The 26,314-nt window shown below is 36.7% G+C and overlaps 3 protein-coding genes across 3 annotated transcripts; 2 read left to right on the top strand and 1 right to left on the bottom strand.

The window, feature by feature from the left end:
• Positions 1-809: 809 nt before the first annotated feature.
• On the top strand, positions 810-4,264 carry LOC103330997 (bZIP protein; the record flags this gene model as incomplete). Its single annotated transcript, XM_008233607.3, is given in 5 exon segments — positions 810-1,170; positions 1,173-1,470; positions 2,452-2,527; positions 3,053-3,179; positions 3,614-4,264. Coding segments are annotated over 5 exon segments (1,026 nt in total), but the record flags the coding sequence as incomplete, so codon positions are not given.
• Positions 4,265-5,017: 753 nt separating this feature from the next.
• Positions 5,018-8,692, bottom strand: LOC103330980 (uncharacterized). The gene is made up of 4 exons (XM_008233585.2): positions 8,126-8,692; positions 6,569-6,825; positions 5,750-6,195; positions 5,018-5,667 (listed from the first exon to the last, which is right to left on the bottom strand). The coding sequence occupies exons 1-4, from the start codon at positions 8,263-8,265 to the stop codon at positions 5,410-5,412; spliced, it is 1,101 nt and encodes a 366-aa protein (XP_008231807.2). The 5' UTR covers positions 8,266-8,692; the 3' UTR covers positions 5,018-5,409.
• Positions 8,693-15,290: 6,598 nt separating this feature from the next.
• LOC103330981 (uricase / urate oxidase / nodulin 35) lies at positions 15,291-20,491 on the top strand. Its single transcript, XM_008233587.3, has 8 exons — positions 15,291-15,630; positions 16,173-16,265; positions 16,583-16,658; positions 17,524-17,633; positions 18,928-19,019; positions 19,140-19,313; positions 19,446-19,536; positions 20,173-20,491. The coding sequence occupies exons 1-8, from the start codon at positions 15,427-15,429 to the stop codon at positions 20,254-20,256; spliced, it is 924 nt and encodes a 307-aa protein (XP_008231809.2). The 5' UTR covers positions 15,291-15,426; the 3' UTR covers positions 20,257-20,491.
• Positions 20,492-26,314: the final 5,823 nt, after the last annotated feature.

The following is a 26,314-nucleotide window of genomic DNA, read 5'->3' as shown; positions in this document are numbered from 1 at the left end:
GCAAGCATGAAGAAGGAAAACCAAAATGATCTTAATTATGTTTTGGGTGTTGAAGATTTTAGAAAACAAAGATCCTTTAAATTGTACTGGAGGTTTTGCAGAACTTCCTTTAGACCAAAATGCTCATATTGTTTTTCAATTTTTATTTTTTTCATCTTTTAAGATTAGCAAGATTTCTGGGGACGTAGGAGTACGCACCATGTAATGCTGAAAAAAAAAATTAATAATAAAGTTCAGCAATTCTTTTCAAAAATGTTGTTTCTAAAGTTTTAAGTAATCAGTCCGGCTCTGTGCAGAACATCTTATCTCTCTTAAAGACAGAATGTGTTGAGAAAACTTCACTTCTACTCAATTTTCTTCAATTTTGATCCCATTTATTGACATGGTTGATTGTTTTAGGGTGTAGAATCATCATTTAGAACTTAGACTTAAGGTATCTAGAGTCATATTGGTTAATCGCTTCGATTTTAGGTTTTAAGTATCCAATTTTGGACTCTGCCCATAAGTTGACCCAAAATTTGATACTTAGACCCAAAATCGAAGCTCTAAAAGATCATTTTATACCCTAATTAATCAAACTTGTCAATAAATGGGATCGAAGTTGAAGAAAGTTGAGTAGAAGTTTAGTTATGCGTTTTGTCTTTCTTAAAGGCAGGACGTCCTGCACAGAGAATTTCTGATAATGAAATAGCCTTTCGTTCCCCCTTATGGAGGTATTAAACTTTAAGGTTTTCTGTTCTTATTCTTGTTGTACAAGTTACTCTTCCGGTAAGGTAGGTCATGCTGGCAGAACATGGCAGTAAGCTTAATCCGTGGGAAATGTGTTTGGTCTTTTTTGTCATACAAGAGGGAGGACGAAGCTTAGTTATTCTAATACAGTGAAAAGGTTGAAAGAAGAAAATATAACCCACCCTGTGATATGTTTCACCACGTCAACAAGGCAATCTCACCTCCCTCCTCGCTGCCCAAGTCAAAAGAAACCGAATTCTGGCCCAATTCAAGACCCCAACTCCCTGCTTCCGCACATCAATGAATCATACCCACAACACCAAAGGTCTTCCTCCCAATCCCTCGTGGAGGAGCAGCCAGCATGGCTTGATAACTTGTCTAATGACAAAGAATCCAGTTATAAAGGGATTGTTCACCGTCGATCTGTGAGTGACTCAGTTACCCCCTACACGGCCTTGCAGACTCATTTTCAAGTCTGAGTCCCAAAAATGATGAATTTTCAGTTGATAATGGATCTTATAGTGTATGGAATTCTGTTAGTTTGTATGGTCCCAATTCCCCACGGCAAAGAGGCAGCTTATCAATTTCAGAGAATGCCTTAGTTTCAGCATTATCAGAGTATGCTTCTCATGAGCCTATACAAAACATGGATGGGATACTATGTGTTCGTCACTCTGATTCAAAAGGTGATGATTGCCATTCAATTGGTGAGCTCAATGAAGAGATGAGGGCTGTAAAACGGTTAGTATCTGAACTTTCACTTGTCTATTTGTCAATTTAACTTTCTATTGATTCTTCATATAACATAAGTGCTCTTTGCTATTCCTCAACTTAGCAGTTCATGGCCATGGTCTTCAGCATCACTTTTCAGGCATGTGGTTCCAAAATTCTGATGAATAGGTGCTTTACCTCATTGTGTTTGATTAATTTGTCGTCACAGATACACAATTTGCTTTAGTAAGAGTGTCACTTCTGCTGTATATTCATACAGTGGTGCTGGTCTTCACCTCCACTTGTATCATAACTTTGTTTTATCTTCTAAAAATAGCCGTTCGCTCTGGTTGATGTCCTGTTTGTTAAGTTTATTTGCTTAATCTGATAAACAAGTCTGATCCTGTGTTCCTTCCAATTATAAAGTAGAAATTGAAGATAAGGATGGATAACTTCCTCGAAGTTAGGCCTGACATTGTAATTCCTGTGTTGCTTTCATATCCGTAATCTGATGATGTTATTTGGATTTTAGCACTTATATTTAGAAACAGAGGTTCCACTGACAAACTCTCAAGTACTTTATGTAAGTTGAAAAATACCTAAAAGATTTAGCCAGCTTTGCAAAAGACGGTTAGCAAGGTAACTTGCAAACTATTTTGATGAACAATGTATACTGGGCTTATGGTAGGTGGATGGTTGTTTGTTCACATACACATGTATGAGTCTGTAGGATTGCATACATTATTTCTCTTACGATATAAAATAATTGTTGGCCCATGTCCTAATAATTTAAGCTTTTGGGAACAATGGTCAATTAACAACATTTATGATGATATCAGAAAAAGAGTTCCTAATTTCAAATCGTTGCCATTGCAATTTCCAAAATAAGTTGAATTCCCCAAGTTAAGCATGTTTGATTTCTGCATATTTTACCCATGTCTATTGCGTGTCTCCATGAATTCAAGCTGGATAATCGTATGCTTGAGTAAGCCACTGATTGGTTTTCTGCAGGCATCCTGGGCAGCACTCAAGGATTCGAAAGTTACAGTATATTGCTGAACTAGAAAGAACTGTTGATGTTTTGCAGGTAATTCTTATTTTAGAGGGAATATGATGGTTTTCTGGTTGAGTTTATCCTTGCTGCAGTAGCATGCAAAGGGTTGTATTCATTTCCATCTAGATGGTTTACCCATGACTCTAGATGTTCCCATGGCCAAGGGTTGATTTTATCCGGCCGGTGTCGTGATCTTTTACCTTCTATTTTATTTAGTCTTCCCTTGTCCATGGGAACATCTAGTGGTCTGCGATACATAGCATAAGTTAATTATGTACATAATTATAATGTAGGCACTAGAATAATATACATATACTTGACTAGCCTTGGTTTCAAGATTTAAGGATTGAGACAGCTAGCTTTGGGGCCCGTAGTCAGAATGGATATTGTGTCTACAAAGTTATTGCTTTTGTGCAATATGGCAACACTGTTGCCATATTGTGTTGATTCTGTTTCAGTTGTTCTCAATTACGTGCTGGCTAGGTTTGTAATACCATATTCTGCTTAAGTGAAAACTTTTAACATGGCAGCTGATTGAAATCTTGTCTCATCAAACAGACTTTGGAGTCAGAGTTAGCTGTTAAAGTTGCCTCTCTGCTTCAGCAGCATGTTGCCTTGTCTATGGAAAATAACAAATTAAAGCAGCAGCTGGCAAGACTGCGACAGGGAAAATTTATCGTGGACAGTGAGTTTCATCGATCTTTCTGCGGCAAGACCTTCATTACTTAACTTTCTTTTTTCTCCCATAAACTATTCAAGTAACTACCCATTGGCTACAGAAATTTTCTGGTATATGCTTCGCACATTTGTCATCAAGAAATTTGAATTGTAAGCATTGCATAAGTGTTTAGGAGGAACATTCTATTAGGAAGAGTCTCAGACTTAAACTTGCTTTGCATTTAGAATGTTCTGTTGATGACCAAAGAGTGTAAGAAATTGCTGAGTGATAATAATAATAAAATCTAATACTCATATCAGTCATTGAGAACTTGATTTATCTATATATTACTGCAGCAAATAACAACTTTGGATTTCCACATAAAATTCATGGAATACATCAAGATTGAAGCATATTATTGTCTTTTTCTTAAATGGTTATGCCTGTTGATTTTGCTGCAGGTCAGTATCAGTCTCTGAAGAAGGAAATCAAGAGATTGAAGATTGGTTTAACAAATCCCCAAAACAAGAAGGTTGAAGCATACTTTGGTTCAAGTTCTACCACTGAGGCAGCTAGAGTTGAGGCTATGCAGAATCTAGATATGGGAAAACTTACTCTTTCTTGAAACCAAAGATGCCGTTGCTCTTTCTTGGAACCGGAAAAAAAAAAAAAAACAGTACTTTTATGGTTTTCAGTGTTGTGCCATGAAAGAGGTGGCTCTTTTCTTCAAATGCACTTTACTACAAAGTTCCAGCAAGAGCATCACCGTGTTGCTGGTTGGCAGAGTCCCCATTCTGATTGCTCCCACGTAAATTTGCGGTTGGACTTGGTCCTCTTTGAACTAATACTTAATATATGAAGGGAACAGACATCACCATTTACCTTATTTTTGTGTCCGTACAAATGCTGTGGCGGATGCTTTTGAACACTCAAGGAAATTCTCTTATTAAGGGACACTTTGCCTTTAGATTGATAGTATGCTGGCAAATTGCCTTCATGTGAGAGGTCGGGGTATCGAAAGCTGAGCTCCTTTGAATTGTTTGATACATTGCTATCTTGGTGACAAACTGAAAATGAATGACAAGCCCTTGTTCTGTTTCTCTAGCACATGATAATTAACTACAAATGAAATACAAATGAAAGACCATTACCATACTTGGAGGATTCAAAAGTATATAGGGTAGTTGAGGGATCCTTATTTTGGGATTTGAGACGCCTGTCGACCGGCATAACTTATCCACACAACTGGCTTCTCACATCCTACATCTTGGATCCCCGTTTAAGAGGTAACAAAAGCTCCTAGCACTTCTTTTTTTTAAGCAAAAAGAAAATCAGTAAACGGAATTTTGAATAATATAAAAGGTGAAATACATAGTATGAGGATGCGTCATTATGTCATAAGAACAGTAAACAAAACGACTATACCGTCAGTCATATAATGTAATACCAGCCGTTTTTTTTTTTTTTTGGGGGTCGGAATCAAGTTTCCTTTATAGAAAGGCATTGCCAATTACAAGATCGTGGAACTCATAAAAATGAGTACAAACAAATACGACAGTAAAAGCCCACTAGAAATAAAACTCAAACAGGCATAAAATCTACAACTGGCACAAAGCCAGAGCCCAAAACTGACATAAAGCTAGATTGGTTTAGCCATGAGGAGGAAGCAAAGTTGCAAACTTCATCTCTAAAATGCTAGTCTCCTAAAGCACCAATCTTTAAAGAAAATGGAAAAGTCAAAATCATCAAAGCCTTTAACCACCTAGATCTTATTCCCATTAAAATCCCAACTGTAAAGAAAGGAATTAGATATCATAACTTTATGGTTACCTTAGAAACTCCAATCAAATTCTTGAAGATGAAACTGGAACCAAATAGATTGTAGGAATTCGAATATATCGACATGAAATGGGACTATATCTGGTTCAATGACAACAACAAATCAGAATAAACATCAATATGTACACTTTCCATTGCAATGATTTAGTTGCACAGGACATATGATCAACTAGCAAATTGACAAGCCCCTGAAAACTGCAAGAAACACACTTCAACCCGCATAAGACAGAGAAGCAAGTCCTGAAAGCAAATATTAAGGCTGGGGAAAGGAAGAACAACACTCTTGTTTGCGAAGAACCAAGTGGCCAATCTTTGCTAACCTACCACGGCACACCTTGGCTCTCAACAGACATGCAAGACATTGATATAGTGAAATGACTGGAGAAGACTATTGATAATGAATAATCTTCTTTGTCTGTCAAGGTTTTAGCCCAAGATGTTTCCTTGTCTTTCCCACATATAAGTCTCCAGATTTGATCATGCCAGGGATGCAACCGCTAATTGTCAATAATGGGAATTGCGCAACTCCCTCGTTCCTCCCGAGTGACACAAGTGCAATGTCTAAAGCGGGCTTGTAAGTAGCCATCTTGCTTTCATTTCCTCCCATCAGCAACAGCTTAAGGTTCTTGGCAGTCACTTCAGCATGTCTTTGTGCTAAATAGCCTTGTTTGATCTCCTGTTAAGATATTGTGTTTATCAGTTTAAGTAAGATTTTGTCCAAAACATAAAAAGTCATAGATATTGATAGGTGAGGATACCTTAATATTGGTTATATCTCCTACTGCGAAGATATTTTTATGACCCCTAACCCTCAAGTTTTCATCAACCATTAGTCTTCCTTGCATATCCAAATTATTCTGCACAATAGTCCCCCTAAGCCATGATGAACCTGTTGGTTTACCCGTGCACACAAAGTGACAATCAGCTGTGATAATTTCTCCAGAAGGTGTTTGAATAATAGGATCAGATATTGTGTTCAAATTAATGGTTTCATCCAAAATAACTTCAACTTTTTTTGATATCAACCAATCAAGTGCCTTTTGGGACGCCTTCAAACCAATGAATTCTAGCAGCCTTGACCCCCTGTGCACCAGTGTCACCTTCTTTTCTGGAAAATCCGTAGCAATTTCACCAGCAAGTTCAACACCCGTGGGGCCCCCTCCAACAATCAAAACTGATTTAGCAGAATTTATCTTAACAAATTCTGTACACAGACAAAGAATAAAGTCAGATTTGATGTCGAATGCTCCTCTATGATGCACAGTACATTACAATTAAGGCATAGAAGTAAGTGTAGAAGTCTTGTAGGCTTCTCAATGGTGCACAATACATTAAAATTATAATTCAGTTTTAATTTTTCCATTCTCCTTCAGACTTTTTGTTGGGGGTAGAGCAGATAAAAATCCATTACATGCAATTTCAGAGAGAAAGGGTATGAGATTTCTTACATGAGTTAGGTGGCTTTATAAATGAAGTTTGATTTCAAATAAATCTTCACTTTAATTAAGTACCAAATGTAATCATGCAAACGTACAAGAGCACAACTGCAATTCCACTTATGCAACTTTAGGTATTACCTGCCTCATAATGACTGAGCCTCTCAGCTCTGGTTTTGGGAAGAGCTTCCTTATGACCAGTGGCAATAACAAGATATTCATATACAAGCAAATGGCCATCTGTAGTCAACACTTCACGCTCTGTGATGTTAGCTGCAGTAGATGCAACAATCCTCACATTGGGAAGATAATCGGAGTGATTAATCACTGATCTTTCAGCAAATGATGGCTCCACCATTGCCCTCAAGCTTCCCCATGGGATCTCAAAATACTCCTTCCTGTTGTCATAGATTTTAACACACAAGGTCACGATAAAGAAAATCACTAAAGAAAAGACAAAATAACTTGATCTGTAAGTGATATTTGGGACAAAATTAAATTAAAAAATTCAACTTATGCTTTGGATAGACTTATAGCTGCAACTAAATTATACACACTGGGGACGAGATGGACAAGAAACAAGGGATGACAGAAAAGAAACCATGATTCTTTTTTATAAATGAGAAATTTATTGAAAAAATCCCGAGAGAGCATCACCCACGTAAGTGGTACATAAAAGATCATCAGAGAAAACACAATATTTTAATGATAAAGAAAAACGGGAGAAACAACGAAACTCAAATTAAGGGAACCATAACGTGCTTGTTGCGTAACTTTGTGATGTAGGTAGGGAAATGGTAGATGGCTTTAACATTCCAATTTAATAAGATATTAGAAGAAGTATTTAGCATGGTCCTTGGTCCTGGTTCTAACAAGACTAAGTTATCTTTGAAACGCAATAACACAAAACGTTGAGGACAAATCAATGAGATGCCTCTTCCAAATTTCATGCACTTGATCATGGATCTGCCACCAGCTCACTATCAATTATAAAAGAGCTTTCTTTTTCAACACATCCATCCAAGTTCCTTAACCAATACGTCGTCTTTAAGAAATCGCTACTCGCTAAGATTTGTAGGAGTCATGCAGTAAAAACGACTTAGCATTCATGCATGATTTAAATTATCCTAAAATACCATAAGAAATTAACCAAAATAAAACCATAACACTGTATGTTGTTACTGAGTCAGACAAAGATACATAGAGGTAATCTGAAACCAAGCTGCTTCCTCATATAGCTTTTTTTATGTCGTAGAGATGCAACTCTTTTCTTTCTTTCTGGTTAAATGTGTTCGCTCAAACAAGATACTACAACACCAACCCCTGCTAGAATTAAAGTTCTCTTTCTGTTATATTGTTATGATTTCTCTAAGTTAATATAAATAATTTGAACTCCTCCCATTTCTCTAGAGCTTCCCATTTTAACACATAAACCATTTACCACCAACCCAGTAGCCATGTAGTTCCAAAATACAAAGAAAAATAATCTTAAATGCACTAGCAAATTCAAGAACCATATTCTTTCGTATAGTTGCTAAATGTATGTGTATAATATATAAACACAGACACACATTGCCGCATAGAAAATTGAAAACAACAAAACATGAACAAATTTCAAACCCAAACCCCACTTTTTGTGAAAATGTTCAACAAGAAAGGCTATAAAATTAAAGGAAGAAAGGTAAAAACAAGGATTACTCATCAATGAGAACAACATCAGCGCAGAACTGGAGAGACTTGGCAACAACAGAGCCAGCAACACCACCTCCAATCACCACCACCCTCTTCTTTTCCCCAGCTGACTCTGCCGTGGCAGCCGTTGAAATCAGCAAGCACATTGCACAAGGAAAATGCAAAGCAACCCAAAAACCCTGTTGGTGAAATTGAAATTGGATTGGGATCAAAACAAAGAAATGTAAGTCCTATTCCTTGATGGGTTTTCTAAAACCGATAGGAGGTTTTAATTATGGCGTTTCTCTGTAAATTTTTGCCGGTTGTTTGTGTCTGAATTGGATGCTATTCTCAGAGAGAGAGAGAGAGAAAGAAAATGAAACAAAATTTGACAGTTCAGGTGAAGGTGAAATTGACTATGAACTGGCAAGTTCATGTCATTGGTGAATTTTGCGGCTTTCGGGGTACTTTGTTAAGCCAGTTACCAACTCAGCGTCTCTCTCGAATGGCCATTTGTTTTTGCTTTATCCAAAACACAGAGGCGAGTTTGGGCCAACTCAGAGAATAAAAACTTTTCTGGCACGCGTTCCCAAAGTTGGCCAGGCGACCCTTAGGCAATTACTTCTTGACGAGTTTTCACTTTCATGAATGTCAAATGTCCTCAAAACTAATATTGATTCTATGATTTAGCACGTGTATTATCCTATAATGGGATAATGCACAACCCACTTATGAGTTGTGTTTTAATCTAATCTTGTCAAAATTTTATTTGCTCCCACGTCGTTAACCCTTAATCATATTTTATAGGTGTCCAAGAAATTGAATTTTTTATATATATAAAAGTCCTTAAACCCACTGAGGTAATTTTACAAATGATAATCCGGATTTAATTTGGAAGGAAATTCCAATGAGTGTCTCCAAAGATCTTATCACTTCACCTTTTCTCTCTCTGGAACCTTATTTGCTTTATGCATCCAATGTAGACTTTGTAAACGAGTCTTGTTTGTCGTGTTCGTATAAACTTCCTACCTGTTAAATTAATAGGTGAAACATACCAAATATGAACACGACACGTTAAAATAACAAATCACACAACACAAACTCATTTCACCCAATAAGAATAAAAAAAAAAGTTTTAAAAAAAATGGGAGAGAGGGAGAAGGAAGAGTAGAAAGATGAAGAAAAACGAAAAATTGACCGAGTTGACGCATCGCTAGTAGATGCTGAGTTTGCATTCCACTTAATAAGCATCCTCCAATACATTACACGTAAGAAAAAATGCATTCTAAAAAAAAGAAATGGAAACGGTTTTTTATCCACATGCCCCAGATTTTAGCCAATTCCAATAAAAATAAAAATAAAAATGAAAATTCTTTGAACAATTTTTTGTTGTTGAGTTTTTCTATTTAAACCATATACTTATCTTTGTTCACCCCAACTTCTAATTCAAATTTTCACAATTTCTAATAAAACTCCACTATCTTCCCAAACTACCCTTAAATACATACCCAGCAAAAAAAAAAAAATTCATCAACCTCACTGTGGGAGCAGATATTTTCGTCTCCAATCACAACGCGCCACGTGGAAAAGAAGATTATCTCTTTTAATTAATTAATTGAACCAGTTTATCTAGCCAATTAATTAATTGGGATAAATATCTTAATTAACATGATATTATCTTTATTTAATAAGATAATATCATTAATTAAGATATTATCCTAATAAAGAGAAGATAATGTCATTATCTCAGATATTATCTCCATAAAAAGAGATAATATCATTTAATTAAGATATTATCTCCATAAAAAGAGATAATATCATTAAATCAGATATTATCTCAGTCCGACTCGATCCCTACGAATTTGGGTAGAGAATAAACTTAGCATATTCTCTACGAAACCCTAGCCCCGAGGCTCATATAAATAGATGACTTCATTCATCATTCAAGGTACATCTAAACCTACTCCTAATACCCAAGAAAAATACCCGAAGCTCTCTCTTTCTCCCTCTCCACTCTCCATATTTTCTCCACACGGCTCCGGACCACCACACACGGCTCCGGCCGCCCGGTTCACACCCTACATAAACACTACTCCGTACCCTTTGCTTAGCTATTGTTTTCCTACAAACACTCGAACTAACTTAGGCATCGGAGGGCCTTTGGCCAACACCCCCCTGGGTGTGGTCTATTTACTCCAATCTGTTTTACAGGAATCGAGGAAGAGAGAGAAGGAAGATCGAAGGTTGAAGGATCTAAAAGCGAATATTCTCCCGTGAGATTATTTGCACAAACACTCACACCCCATACCCCCTATCTTGCCGCTCACTACTCTAAGTTCACCTCAACCTCACATTACTTAAAGAGATAAAATATTCCAATAGAAAGCTAAACCTGAATATTCTAATGGAAGTTTTATTTGACATGGCCCCGCTTCTCTCCTAATGTATAACATCATGTGTTTGATATTTTATTGTAAAAAAAGAATTTTATCAATGACATTGCAAAACATTGTAACATTAGATTCAACAAATTGTTTTGATAGGAAACATGAGATCTGAATCATGATTCCAAAATCATCAAATTCAACACTTTTAAGAGAAAACCCTACTCAAGCCAAAAACTGCATGTATCCTCTGGAAAATAAGATCCCGCCATCCTTTCTCTGTATTCTCCACCACATTCGCATTCCCATATTTGCATTACCAAAGGCACCAAAACAAAGCAATCAGCTTTGCATAGAAGAAAATAATAAAACTCACATACTCCCAATCAATCAAACTAAAATTGAAAAGAACCCATTAATTAAAAGCTCAAATCAAAATCAACCTGTCTTCCTCAAGAATATGAAGAGTTGTGGGGTGAGTGAGATGTGTGTATAAATGTATTAGGGTTAAGTATTAAGTTTGATGACTTTTTTTGTCTTTTTACACAATAATAAAACTTAGGCTTAAATGCTAAAATGGTCCCTGTGTTTTACTACGTTGGCTAATTTAATCCATGTGTTTTTAATTTAGCCAATTTGGTCCTTGTGTTTATGATTGTAAATGTGATCCATTTCTTTAAATTTCAGTTAGAAATTAAAAAAAAAATATTTAAATATTCATAAATAAAAATATAAGAACTAAACAAAAATATTAAAAAACGTTTAAAAAAAGTTGTTTATGCTCTAGTTTGAAAATAATTAGCTGTAAAGTAAAGCAACATCATATTTGATAAACACTATTTTTAAAGTGTTGTTAATACAAAAAGCAATATAAAAAAACGTTTGATAAATTTTAATATAAAACTATTGTAAATGTGAATAATGATTAAAATAAACATGATGTTGAAAGTGTTTTGCACTAAGAGCATGTGCAGTGCTAGGCTGTTGCCATGGCAACAGCCCCCTAAGCCCTAATTCCTCCTTCAGTGCAAAAATGCCAGCCTGGTTAAGCCATGGACCCCACTAGCCTTGGCAAGCCCATAGGCAAAAATGGACTGGGCTGTTGCCCTCAGTCGCTAACGTCAAGACCTAAAAAAATGAAAAAAATATCAATTTTTTTTTAAAAAAAGTATGGTAATTTTTTCTATAAATACCTACCAATATTATTCACTTTCCACACCAAATCTTCATACAAATTCATCTCCTTCAAATATTTTTCACTTTTCATACCAATTTTCTAATACAAAATCCCATTTGAAAATTTTAATTTAATAAATATGGACACGTGGCAATCGAAAATCTTATCCGAAAATTTAATTTGAAAATTTTATCCGAAAATGTTATCTAAAATTTTAGGTGAGAATTTTATAATAAATAGTGGCACGTGGCAACCAAAAATATTATCTGAAAAGCTATCAAAATTAATGGATAAGTATTATAAAAAAAATAGAAAATAAAGTAAAGTGAATAGTGTTTGCCCTTGCCCTTGCACTTTGGGGTGGAACCAAAAAAGGCAAGACTGACACTATTCATGTGAATAGTGTCAACACATTGCCTTACCCTTGCCTTTTGGGGTGGAGGTGCTCTAATCATGTGGTGATAATGGTAGTGGTAGTGGTAGTGGTAGTGGTGAAAGAGATAAAGGAGAAGGTGGTGGTGGTGGTGGTAGGGATGGTTGAGGAGTTGGTGGAGGTTGAGGAGGAGGCGGTGGAGGTGATGTTAGAGGTGGTGGTGGTGTTCACCTATTTGATGTTTGTTCCTGTGATGGTAGGGTAAAGTTCCTCATTGTCTTGAAAACCATTGACTGGTTAACAAGTCAACTTTCTTTAGTATGTGAGCGTGCCACTGCTAGCAATGAAAAATCCTAGCAGACTCTGGAATAGATAACTTGCACCCTAAGTTATTGATTTCTAAACAAGCGAATGTGAATTTGGGTGAGGAATATCTCCCAAGTAAGTTCTTTTCTTGCCTCAGACTCGTGAGGACTTCATAATGTTTCACAGTACAAGGTTGGTAGTTATGGTCAGAATAAATAGTAAGAAAATGAACTGTTTTGCAGAATCGCCTTTTACAAAACTCAAGAGGGAAAAACCAACTCTAGAAAGACAAAAAGAAGGTTGAACTTTCATTTCTGCCTGGATAGATGCTTCGATCTGGTTGGACTGGGTATGCTGTCTTTGGATGGATCACAACAACTTCAATCGCTAAGCTTTAGCTGTAAATTGATACCAACGCTCGAGTTTGGTAGAGCTTTAATATATTTCAAGCCCGAAGGCTTTTTAAAGCAGTGAATTGCGCCTCTTCAATCTGAAAGGCGTATGGCTGGACTTGAGGATTACCGAGGAATCGCACTATGGTACCTATTCTCGCTTGGTCGGGCTCTCCATAAATTTGTTAAGGTTTTCATATTTGTAAAACCCAGACTCTGCTATTTTGGCTTTTGCTGAACCAAATTTGTAACGAGAGAAATCTCTTTTTGAATGACTTTTCTCTAAGTCTTGACACTAGAAGTTTCTGATTCGTAGCTGGCTTCTTTCTTGTGGCTCAATGAGCTTTAGGTTGCTTCAATTTGTTTGAAGGTTCTTTGAGATCAAGTGATCATCTTGAGTCTTTGTCTTTGATTGATTTTTTGGTTTTTTGATTGTCCTCTACTCTGCTCACCCTCTCTTATATTTATAAGAAATGTTTTTGGAGTGGGGTTTCTAATTCTTTAATAATGGATGACAAAAATTCTCAAAGATCTTTCTTTTTATATGCAAAGAAAAAGGGGGTTTTATCAATTCTGTTAGATAAGCTCTCAATAGTCGGTTCCTAAGAGCATCTCTAAGGGATATGTCAAATACCATACATTAAATTTAAATTTGATGGCTGATGTTGACATTTACACAATTTTACACTCCACCCGATATGTCAAATAAATAATTATTGTAACAGTCAAATTATTTAAGAAAAAGAAGAAAAAAAAAAGAAAAAAAGAAAATAATAAATGAAAGTAACAACCAACTGTCTTTAAAAACTAATAAAATATTCATTTGACATCTTGCTTTTGGGATGTCAAAAATAACATCTCAACCTTCAGCCTTCATTCCACATCAGCTTTAACACATCGGTTGAAGTGATGTGAGATGTTATTTTTAGCTGTAAAATGTCTATGTGGCACTTTTGACACATCGGTTGGAGATGCTCTAAGGCAATCACATCCCTGTTTTTCTTGAAAGAAAACCTAACCCTTCTTTAATTCCAACTGCTCTTGTAAGAGTTCAAAAACTGCCGTGATGGTTAGTTTTGATCTTCCAGATGAACAACTCTCTACTTCCTACTTATCTTTTTAGAAAACAAAGCCTGTTTATCCCTTGGAAGTGGTACCTGCTCTAGAGCAGAATTTTTCTTAATATAGAAAGGGATTTTGATCCTTTTTTTTTTTAAAAGGTTGGAGATTTGCCTGTCTCAAGTCTTGTTTCCATTAACTCCCATCGACTCAGTTGAGATTGATGACTTTTCAAAGTTTCAGGTGGCCACGTGGGTTTGCTTCTAATTTTGGGCTTTTCTTTTCTTTTAATCATGCCAGGCCCAGATTGAGTTTTTTGGAGTTTATGGGCCAATTTCCTTCTTTTTCTTCTTTTGTCGAAGCCCACGTTTTGTTGTGTTTTGATAGATCTTGGGCTAGGCTTTCTTGGATTTTGTGTCCTTGATTTGTGTTTAATCGCGAAGGTCAGACTGCTCGGGTCCTGTGGCTTGTTTTATCATTCTAGGCTCTTTAGTGTTGGACTGGGTGCGCAGGATTTTGGCCCAAACAGGTGGTGGTGGTGGAGGTTGTGGAGTTGGATGTGGAGGAGGAGGTGGTAGAGTTGGATGTGGAGGTGGAGGTGGTGTCATATTAAAAAATTAATGATGATATTTTGAGAATTTAAAAAATTCATGGCTTGTTTGGGAGTGCTTCTTCCCAAAGCGCTTATGCCAATAGCGCTTATGACATAAGCGCTTCTACAAAGAAGTAATTTTTTGTTTGGATGTCACATTTAAAAGTGCTTTTACACTACATAAAAGCGTTTTTGATATTTTATTGAGTATTTGGCTGATACAGTAAAAGTGCTTTGATTTTATCCGGAACTCTCCTTAATTGTGAGTCTTGTGGACTTATGATATTACTAGCCATGTGACAAACGACATATAAAATTATCTCAAACCACCTTGACACCGTCTTGCCAGAATGTTGAAATTGGACCATTCTATTAGTGAAAGCATTGAAAAATGCAATGCATTGCTGTAGTGCCACCTAGAACACAACTTCTTTCTAAAGTCGATACAAATTGAGAGGGAGTGCTTGGTGCCACTTTTTGGGGGTTTTGAGCACGCAATGCTCATTCAAAACATTGCAGCCAACAAATCAAAAGGGTTGGCTTTCCGTGTTTTTGTCTTGTAACGCTTTTAAAAATAAGCACCTCTCAAGTGCTTCTTCCAAAATCACTCTAAGTGCTTTTAGATCTCACCCAAAGCGTTTTTGCAATTTTTGTCAAACACAATTTTTAAAAGATAGAAGCGCTTGTCGCTGCTCCAAAAGCACTCTCAAACGAGCCCCATCTTTGCTTCTTTTAAAATTAGTTTTGAAAAGCAACCCGGAGTTTGCCTTTAAAATAATTACCAAATATCTTAAATTGTTTAATTTTAAATTGAAACAAGTTTTTAGCGGAAAAAAAATAAAAAAACAATCACAAACGAGGTCTAAAAACAAAGGAACTAAATTAGCCAATGCAGTAAAACATAGGGAACATTGGGGTCAACATAGAAAACTATTTTTTTTCAAAGAATCGTCAACAGTTTTTTTTTTCTCTGGTCTGAAATCTTCAACTGTTTAAAAGAAAGAAAGTCTGAAAATGAGCTCTGAGCTTTTTCTGGCACATCATCATGTCGAACAAAATAGAGGGCTTCAACTTCGATCAGAGGCATGGCAAGCAGAGGGTGAGGGTGGCTAGGGTTTGGCGGAGCGAAAATGGACGCCATTCCATCGTCGAATGGAACGTCGGCATCAGCCTCCTCACCGATTCGGTGGTTGCCTATACCCGCGACGACAACTCCGATCTCGTCGCTACCGATACCATGAAGAACACTGTAAGGGCTTCTCAGATCTGATTCACTGTTCGATTGGATTTCGGTTTGCTCTGTTTGGTTGCTGAGAAAATTGAATCCCGATGAAGAAAATGAAGAATTTACATGCTTTACTTTTGCCAACCGGTTTATAGATCAACTAGTTTTCAAACCTGGAGTTACATGCATGAATTTTTTTTCCCATAACAATTTAATTTGTAATTGATAGCAGCTGAGCATGTTTTTCAGCTGGAAATGAAAAAACTGGTTGTATCTGGGAATGAAGATATTAAGCTATGTATTGGTAAACAAAAAATATGCATATATCTTTATATTTTAATTTTTTAACATACGGCCATTTCAAGCATAAACCCATAATCTAAAGGTCAACACAGTAACCAAAAGGAGCGATTAAATAACTTAGCAGCTAACACGGCTGCTTATGGACAGAAAAAAAAAAAAAACACATAAACAATGTTTGTTAGGTTTCCCATTGCTTGAACCTGCTGTCTTTCCAGCATTTAGATTGCTACTCATTTTCAGGATTTAACTTAGTTGCATTACAGGTATATGCAAAGGCTAAGGAATGTGTAGAAGAACTGTCAGTGGAAGACTTTGCAATTCGACTTGCTAAACACTTCACATCTCTTTACCAGCAGGTAATACTATTAAAGTTTATTTTTCGACATTCTCTCAGTTAATCCCATACCGTAAAGAACAAGAAAATTTAGTTGATATCACCATCACTGCTGAAATGCTGGTCATTTGTTGTTGTTGTTGTTGTTGTTGTTTTTGTTGCTCCGGTCTTATACTCATAGAAGAGAATTTTGCAACACATGATAGCATTGGTGTAGAAATTGGTTCCTTTTTAAATTTGATTGGTTGTCTTAAATTTTGGACTTTTTACTTCCTTTTTCTTTTGTAATATTTGATGTTGTAATTAGTTGGTGAAGGACATCTGTTCTTATTTTTGTAGGTCACTGCTGCTATAGTAAAGATTGTGGAGAAGCCATGGGAGCGTGTATCCATCGATGGTCAACCACATGAACATGGTTAGTCTATTTCCAGTCTTTCATAGAAGTGTGGAGGAAACTATACGGCTATATATGATATCTACTGAATTCGTTTTGTCATGACTTTGTAACCAGAATACTTGGGAATTCATAATCAAAGGAACCTCTCATTTCTCAACACTTAACAAAAAAAAAAAATTTATATTATGTAAAGGTAGCAAATGAACAGCACTTCTCATCAATTTCTTAATCAGAATGGGATACCTTGTCTTCAGAAAACGGGTTAAAATCAGACAGTTATAAGGAAAATTCCTAACTTCTTGCACAACCGAGGACTAAGGCGTCAAAATAAGATGCACTTGTTTGTACACTTGGATTTCACTTCCTTAGCATTCTTTTGTACAATCTTATTACTTATAGAAAGAACTGATAAATTAAGTTGAATGGTTGATACCACATTTTGGAATTCCATAATGTGTGAGACATTTACTTTTTAATTCATCATTTCACCTGTAATTTGCATTTAGCAATTTTCACCTAACTGCTCCATGTTTTTCCTAATTATTTTATTTTATAGTAATATTGTTTCATTATTTAGCTAAAAATTACCTTAAGCTGTAAATTAAACAGTGATAAGTCGAAGTTATTCAATAATAATTTGTTGTCAAGTTGTTTTAAGAGAAGGGGTCAAGAGATGACATGTTGGATGTCATGTCTGTGGCTTGTTGCCTCAGTCTTAAATCTGGTTCTGTAGCTATCTTGCTAATTCTAAACTTGAATAGAATCCCTTATATTTCCTATATATTCTGCAGATATTCCAAGCATATTGATTTGCAATCCAGAAAACATCCTTTCTTTCCTCTTTTTATCTGTTTTAAATTTTCATCGTCTTCTTTGTTAAAAGGTTTCAAATTAGGATCCGAGAAGCATACAACAGAGGTAATTTTAAAGAAATCTGGTGCATTGAAGGTGACTTCTGGTATTGAAGGACTGGCTCTGCTAAAGACAACAAAGGTAATCTTATCCAATTCACTATTAATATCAAGGTTTTCAAAATTGAACACGTAATGCGACAATGGATATCATAATCTATTACATACTACATTTTTTTTTCTAATTCAGTCTTGACAAGAAATCAGCGATTGTAATCATGAGTTTGTTATTGAGAAGAACCCAAAATTTTATTTAGAAAAATGTGAAATATACAGTCATGGACAAGGAATCCACTCTCAAATTACTGCAGCAAGAACAAAACTCTCTAATATGCCTCAACTTTGCATTCAGGTTAATAGATTAGACATCCAAACTTGAGACCATAACACATCAGTTGACTGCAGCTTAGTCTAGCGACAATGCTGACATGGAACACTCCCTGAACTGTACAGTGATCAAACCCGAAAGGGCAGAGCAAAAATTAACTCGATCCAAAACTTCATCCACATACACCCATGAATAATCTTAAAATGTCATTCAAATTATTATTATTATTATTATTATTTTGAGCTAAAATGTCATTCTATTTTGCTCCATCTGTATGACCCAAAAAAACTGCCATGACCCTGTTACCCAATGAGTTTTAGCTATCCTACTGTAAACATATGTTGTGACATCTTTTTGGAATTACCCAACTTGCATGAGCTTCCTTAAACAATTTCCACCAGATCTGTAACACAAACGAACAATGGAAAAAACATAATCTATACTTCCTTCCCCAGCCTTACAAAGAATACGCCATTAAGGGAAAAGATAATATACGGCCCTTGCGGAATCTGATAACAAAGCATTAAGTTTCCCATTAGCCACCAATAATGCAAGAACTTGAATCTTAGGAGGAACCTTTGCCTTCCAAATCGGATTCAAAGGGTGAAAACATGATATCAGATATCATTAACACACGCTATTGTATTAGATTCTGTAAGACTTGCATGAAAGTGTCCCCTAAATTTCTAACTGCCAGCCCCTTAAATTCCCCCTTGAAGGAAATAGACACATACCTTATTACGCTCATGATATCATTAACACATACTATTGTATTACTACACTCAAAGGAGAGAGAGTATTGCATTGCAGACACTCATCAGCCACTTATGAGTTGTATTATTACTCTCATGATATCATCGACACGTAGTTGTATTATTACGCTCAAAGGAGAGAGAAAAAGTATTGCGTTGCAGACATTGCAAGCCAATATAGTTCGGGAACTGTTAAACTGCTATTTGCATATTGGTCTACATGTATGTTCTTTTTCTCTGCTGATTATTAAGTTTGTTTGGTTGATACTGCTGATTTTTAATTTTGATTTGAGCAGTCAGGTTTTGAGGGATTTATTAGGGACAAATACACAGCTCTTCCTGACACGCGTGAGAGGATTCTGGCTACAGATCTCACTGCATCATGGACGTAAGCATATTTTTTCATTTCGTTTTTGTGACCTGACATAATTGTTAAGTGGAATTCTAATATTTTTGGCTATCCCTCTTGGTTAAGACAAATCCTTGTTACTGAGATAAATGGATGCAGGTATCCGTACGAATCTATTTATAGCATCCCTCAAAAGCCACTATACTTCACAGAAAGATACTTGAGTGTGAAAAAAGTTCTGGCTGACACTTTCTACGGTCCTCCAAAAGGAGGAGTATACAGCCCCTCTGTCCAAAGCACTCTTTATCACATGGCAACAAATGTTCTCAAGGGGTCTCTCTCTCTCTCTCTCTCTCTCTCTCACACGCGCGCACACACACACGCTCGCACACATTCCTGTACCATTTGTGCTTGCTTTTCTGTGTGGCATTTTGTTAAGTAAAATTTTTATGTTCATGATTTCAGGTTTCCTGACATAGCAACAGTACAACTGAAAATGCCAAATATTCATTTCTTACCTGTTAATCTATCTAACAAGGATAATACTATTGTGAAGGTAAGACTCCTTTGCATTTATATCTGTAACAAGGATAATATTAACATAGTGGAATCTCAGTCAATTTCTGTTTAGTTTCTGATATCCATTACCCGACTTTGCAATGTTCTGCGTCACTGTTGCTTTGAATGCCCTGTTTCTTTTGCATTATTGGAATGGGTGTTTCCTGTGCTTTATGGGTCAAATTCACTTTGGGATCACATTGAATGGTTCTTCATGCTCAAGAAGCATAAGGACATTTTCCACTAGCATACTCTATCATAATCAGACGATATGTTATAAGTTTGCCTGATTTCCATTGCCAATGAAACATTAATGATATTTGCCAAGCACTGCATCCTAAAAGCTCTGCCAGAGTCTCGTTTCTGCAGACGATCATGATTCATGACCAATATGCTTCCATCTATATTCTTTAGAGAAATGGATTGAGTTTAATGTGATATAGGTGAAACCAAAAGGTATTAACTAAAATATAGAGGGTAATGGGTTAGGCTTCCCAATTTCATTGCATATGGATTGGTATGATGAGGTTAATGTGCTATATTTTGTTATCTTTTTTTCTTTGGGTACAAGTTAATGCGTTATTGTTAATAGACTATTAACATTATTTTTTTTCTCCTTTTACAATTTTGGCAGTTTGAGGATGATGTTTATCTCCCAACAGATGAACCGCATGGATCGATAGAAGCTACTCTAAGCCGTTTCTGGTCAAAGATGTAGTGCTCGCTTTTCACAATGTGTGCATTTTTATGTTTTTAAAGACACAGAGCGGTTTTTGCTCAATGTTTGAAACTACATTATATCATCTTGCTTGATCTTTCCTCCACTGTAAACTGAGGTAGCCTACATAATGCTCTCTCAGGAAGACTTGGTCATGCCTCGAAGTCACAGAACTCGGAAAAGTTGTGAAATGTGAATAGAAATAAGAATGGGATCTATGAATGTTTTTCATTTATATTTCATGTCTAATTAATCAGGTATACTTCAACGATGTGTCCGAAATAAGAATAATGCTAGGGACACTAAATTTGACTCCCGGATTATACATGTACATATGTATTTTTCAAAAATACTTATGTTTTTCATACACGTCCAAGACTTGGTAAAATTACAAGATTTTTTTAAAATCAAATGAAGAATACACGTATTATATGTATGTATGTATTCTCTATGTTTAATACATGTATTTTTTTAAATAAAATTTTTAATAATACACACAAAATTCACATATGATACATTTATTTTTCACATATTGCCCAATAGACTTGATTTCACGTATTATATGTATGTATGGTCTCATTTTGCCCAATAGTCTTTGTTGTGGATGGACCATTTTTCCAAAAATTCATGCCAGCATGGCAGAATAAAAGAGCAACATACACTACGAAATTCTCAATTGGTCTGGGATGCTATTAAATTCAATTGAGATTTTAATAGATTGTAATTACATGATTTTAATGTAATGAATTTCAGCCAGATTTGTAATTATATGATTTTACTCATGATTTTATTATATTGCAATTACATGATTTTACTTATGATTTTAATTCACTTAGGATTTTACTTATGATTTTAATAGATTGGAATTACATGATTTTACTTATATTTCTATACAAGCTTGAACTCTATCACCCATCATCATTCACCTAAATACATAACCTGAAGGAATATACCCAATTTTTAGGATATAGAAACCCAATTTTTAAGGTTAATATAAAGATGGAGGCACAATAACCATCAAAGGTTAGTCCAGGGAGAGTACACCGACATCAACAATGTAACTCCAAATATAGCCACACATGGCCAGAATGAATACATTAAAAAAACACAACACAACTGAGAAACCAACAATAGAAATACAAAAGCATAAGTAGAGGCTAGAAGCTACATCCAAAACCACCAACACCGAATGCAAAACATATAGCACTAGAAATACAAAATAACGAAACATACTGAAAACTTCTAGCCCAACCCCATGACTGCACCTAGTTTTTGTCAAAGCTTGGACCAAAACTGTGGAGTAAAAAAACACCTTGCACCTTATCAATGTTTCTTCAAGATTGTGGGTACGGCTTCTTCTTTCTTTTTTTGTTTTGTCTTGGTCCCAGACATTTTGGGACAGGGAATTAGAAAAAATATTTAGCCATGTGTGCTGTATGTGCAGCAGCTACGTATTAAAAAAAAAGAAAAAAAAAGGCCTCTTTGAGGCATTAGATCAAGCAACTCATGGGTACAACGGCAGAGTTGTGAAGGGTTGCAACTCCTTGTGAGGAAATGTCTACAATTAGCAGGAGATTCTAAAAAAAAAGTATCGAAAATATAATTTTGCTCCAAATAAGCTTGTCTACAAGGAAAGAAGAGCTATTGGAAAATGCACATTAGCTCCAGAAGAGGCAATATCGTCTTTCTTGTTAATGTTTCTTTATCGTCTCTCTTATGAAAAGTTTTTTTTTAATGTACAGTCAAATAGTGGGGGAAAAAAGTATGAGAGCATATATGAGATTTGTTATGTGATTTGGTATTTATATCACACACTCCAAAGTCTCACACAACACATCATTTAATGAAATACCTCAAAATCAATAAGTTTTTGAATACCAAGGTACTTTTTCTTATCTTTTAAAAGTCCTAATTGAATACCTCTGGACTTGTTTTGATTATTTAAAAATCCTAATTAAATACCAATAGATTTTTATTGATTACTTAAAAATCCTAATTGAATACCACCATACTTTTAAGCTTCCAAACAATCCATTAAAGTCACAATTGAATCCACCCCTAAATTGCATCTCAGTTTGTTCCAGGCCATGCACTTTCAAGAACAAATATATAGGCTAGATGGTTTTGTTAGCTAAGAGCCTACTTTGGGGGGTGATTTTGGAGCACAAAATGAAGGTCTTCCTTAAAAAGCATTGATTCTTGGAATCGAGGGATGACTTCAAAGGTATAAAGATTGTTGCGAAAAATAAAAAACAATAAATAAATTGAATCCAAGACTTTTCCCAGACTTGTGTAAATTAAATGGACAAACAAAAGTAACACTAAATATTTTCCACTATGAAAACTCTCTAAGTTGTGGTTTTCTGAGGGATGATTTGAATTGACTGAGAATGGTGCCTTTTATAAGCACCATAACCATGCATAAAGCAGAAAAACTCTCCGTTTTCATCTATATGTTTTTCCTATAAACTTTCTCATACACATTTCATTTTCCTTTTGTTTATTTTACTATATATATTTTCCTTCTTTTTCTCTCCTCCACAAAGGAGGGAAACTCATCAATCTCCCCTTCTCAACTTAGGTGGAGGGCTCTAGCAGTCCAGCTGCTCTTCTACAAAATTTGTACTTGTCCTTAGGTAAGGACTTGGTCATCATATCTAAACTGCTATCATTAGTATGGATCTTCTCAAGCTGTAATTGCTTAGACTCCAAGACATCACGTATCTAGTGATATACAATGTGCTTTGACCTCGAGTGAGAACTCAGATTTCTGCTCAAGTGGATCACACTTTGACTATCACAATGTAAAATGTATTTATGCTACTCTTGCCCTAATTCTGGTAGGAATCGCTTCATCCAGAGCATTTCTTTACATGCTTCAGTTGCTGCAATAAACTATGCTTCTGTAGTTGATAAGGCAACACATTTCTGTAACTTTGATTGCCCTGAAATTGCTCCTCCTGAAAATTTAATCAGGTATTCGAAAGTAGACTTTTTGGAATCAAGATTCCCTACCATGTCTGCATCTGTATAGCCAATCAATTCAGGTTTTCCACTTCCAAAGCACAAACTCATTTTGGAAGTATCCATGAGATATCTGAGAATCCAATTCATAGCGTTCCAATGCCCTCAGCCTGGTTTTGACATGAATCTACTTACAAAGCCAATTGTGTGTGTTATGTCTGGTCTCATGCAAATTATTGCATACATTAATTACCAACGGCTGAGGAATATGGCACCATAGCCATATCTTCTTTTTCTTTCTCACATGTACGACTCTGCTTCGAACTAAGCATGATGTGACTAGGAAATGGAGTAGCAACTTGTTTTGCTTTATCCACAAACCACTTTAGTACCTTCTCGATATAAGTTTCTTGTGATAACCGTATCTTCCAAATTTTTTGATCATGGAATATACTTATACCGAGGATTCGTTTTGCGGGTCCTAAGTTGTTCATAGCAAAAAACTTGCTTATCTTTTTCTTCAGCTTGCTAATCTTGTCACTATTTTGTCCTACAATCAACATGTCATCGACATATAGAAGAAGTCTGATGAACTCACATCATCGAATATTTTCACAACTACACAATGGTCTGAAGTAGTTCTCTGATATCTATGTTTAATCATGAAGGAATCAAACTTCTTTCCATATAAACTATTTTTCAGACGACATACTAATTCTTCTTTGCCTTTGATTCTAAATCCTTTTGGCTGCTCCATGTAGATTTATTCTTCAAGATCTCCGTGAAGAAAAACAGTCTTCACATCTAGTTGTTCGATCTAAAGATTCAGGCTAGCAGCCAAACCAAGTACAACCCGTATGGATGATATCTTCACTATGGGTGAGAAAATCTCTTCAAAATAAATTCCTTTCTTCTAACTGAAACCTTTCACAACTAGCCTTGCCTTAAACCTTGGGTTGGAGTTGTTTTCTTCGGTCTTCAGTCGATACACCCATTTGTTCTTTAGTGCTCTTCTACTTTTTGCTAGGTTCACTAGATCATATGTGTGGTTCTCACACAGAGATTACATCTTCATGTATGGCTTTCAACCACTCATCTTTATGATCATGAGTCAATGCTTCTTCATAGTGTTCCGATTCTCCCCCGTCTGTTAGTAGAACGTAATCATGTGGTGTAACACCCCGACTCCAAATTTATTGCCCATTTTAATTTATTTAAGTGAAATTACGAAATTGCCCTTGGGGTAGGGGTAATTTGGTCATTTCTTATCCAGAAGAAATTTGAGAATTTCAACTATACCATTGCGTAGAGCACGGCGAGATGAGTCCGTAGAAACGTAGTGGGCTTAAATCGGAGCTGTGAAGAAGTTACAGGCAAAACATCACCAGTGGCAAAATCGTAAATATTTTGAAATGGGTTTTTGGTTAAAAGACAGAAAAGCCCTCAGCTCTCTCTCTCTCTCTCTCTCCCGCCTCTCTCTCCTCGTTCGAGACGCCACCGCAGCCGACCAAGTTTTGGCCGGCCGCTCATTCATCCGCCACCACTCGAGTCGGGACCGATCCCAAAATGATTGGCCGACTCGCCCCGCCCCACCCGTTCTCTCGACGCCACCGGCAGCGATACTGAAATTGCGGGAAAACGGCGGTTTTACCCAGATTTTTCGGAGCTCGTTCCGCGATTCCGCCACCAAATCTTGCGATCAAGGTATGCTTTCTCATCTATTTTCGAGCTCTAGCTGCCTGTTGGGTAGGAATTGATCAATTTGTAGCGTAGGCAACTTTATTTACGAATTGGATTTCGGCTGAATTTCAGGATGAGATTCCGGCCACTTTCGATCAGTTTTTGGGGTACGTCCAAGAACAAAAGTGACTCCAAATTAGGTGTATTACCTAGGGTAGGAGTCTTGGCTCTTGATTTGGAAGTTTTCCAGCGATGCAATATCGCTTTGGACACCCACGTCTTTGCTGCGCGTGTGGCGGCGCGTGGGCACTGTAGTTGAGGGGCCTTTTTGTCCCACTACGATCCTCTCGATGTCACGAGCGCGTAGGTGTGCTCGGATCTCATTTTGGGTACCGTTAGAGTCCCGAACGGATATCACATATCGCGTATTTTCCGGGTTCGCTAGGTTTGGACCGTTGGATGGTCTTGAAGTTATAATATGTTGATCTAGGTATTACCAGGATCGTGTAGGATTCGACGGATCGTAAAATGGAGTCCCAGATACTTTAGAAATGCCAACCCTAGGGTTAGGGATTTAGTGACCGTCCGATCCTGCGATCGTGAGCGATCCGACTGTCCGATCTGGACCAAACTTGCAGGACATGTGTCCTAGAGTCTGTAGAACCTATAGGAACTTTCGGATAGGAATTTGGAGGTTGTTGGCCCCGTGGGCCCGTTTGACCCTAGGTTGACCGTGAGACTTCCGAGATAGTCTTACCTTTCTTTGAGGGTTAGAATGACCTTCGTGACATGTGTTGAGCGTTGTTGAGTTAAATGGATATTGTGGGTTTAGGATATAAATTGATGAATTTAAATGGGGGAGTTTATGGAATGCTTTATTGGTTGAGGTTTATATAAGATTAGAAATTATATATTATATATTTAATTGTGTGGATGTATAAAGGTATATAAAGGGATCGAATGTTAGTTTACAGTGCTATACGCACTACCCCACGTACTCCCCATATTGTGATTATGTTGAGGCCTTTAAACCCGTGCGGTGGTGAGAATGTAGCCAGCCCAAAGCGAACAAGTATGATGTGCTTGTGAGGTTGCACGTGTCGTAGGAGTAGCCAGCGTGTTGTGACCCCATACATGGCGGGTGCATCCCGCGTATGAGGAGATATGATTGTGTGCGGGCTGGTGAGAATGTAGCGACCAGTGTTGAGGTCGCAGCGTCTTTGGATTAGCTGGCGTGTTGACCCCATACGTGGCGGGTGCATCCCGATGTATGAGGAGATATGATTGTGTGCGGGCTGGTGAGAATGTAGCCGACCGGTGTTGAGGTCGCACGCGTCTTTGGATTAGCCGGCGTGTTGATAGACCACATACGTGACCGGGTGCGTCCCGACGTATGAGGAGATATGATTGTGTG

The sequence above is a fragment of the Prunus mume genome, linkage group LG5, assembly GCF_029339155.1.
Source record: "Prunus mume cultivar Tortuosa linkage group LG5, ASM2933915v1, whole genome shotgun sequence".
NCBI lineage: Eukaryota > Viridiplantae > Streptophyta > Magnoliopsida > Rosales > Rosaceae > Prunus > Prunus mume.
Note: the sequence above shows the minus strand (reverse complement) of the source record. Positions and strands in the feature narration are given on the sequence as shown.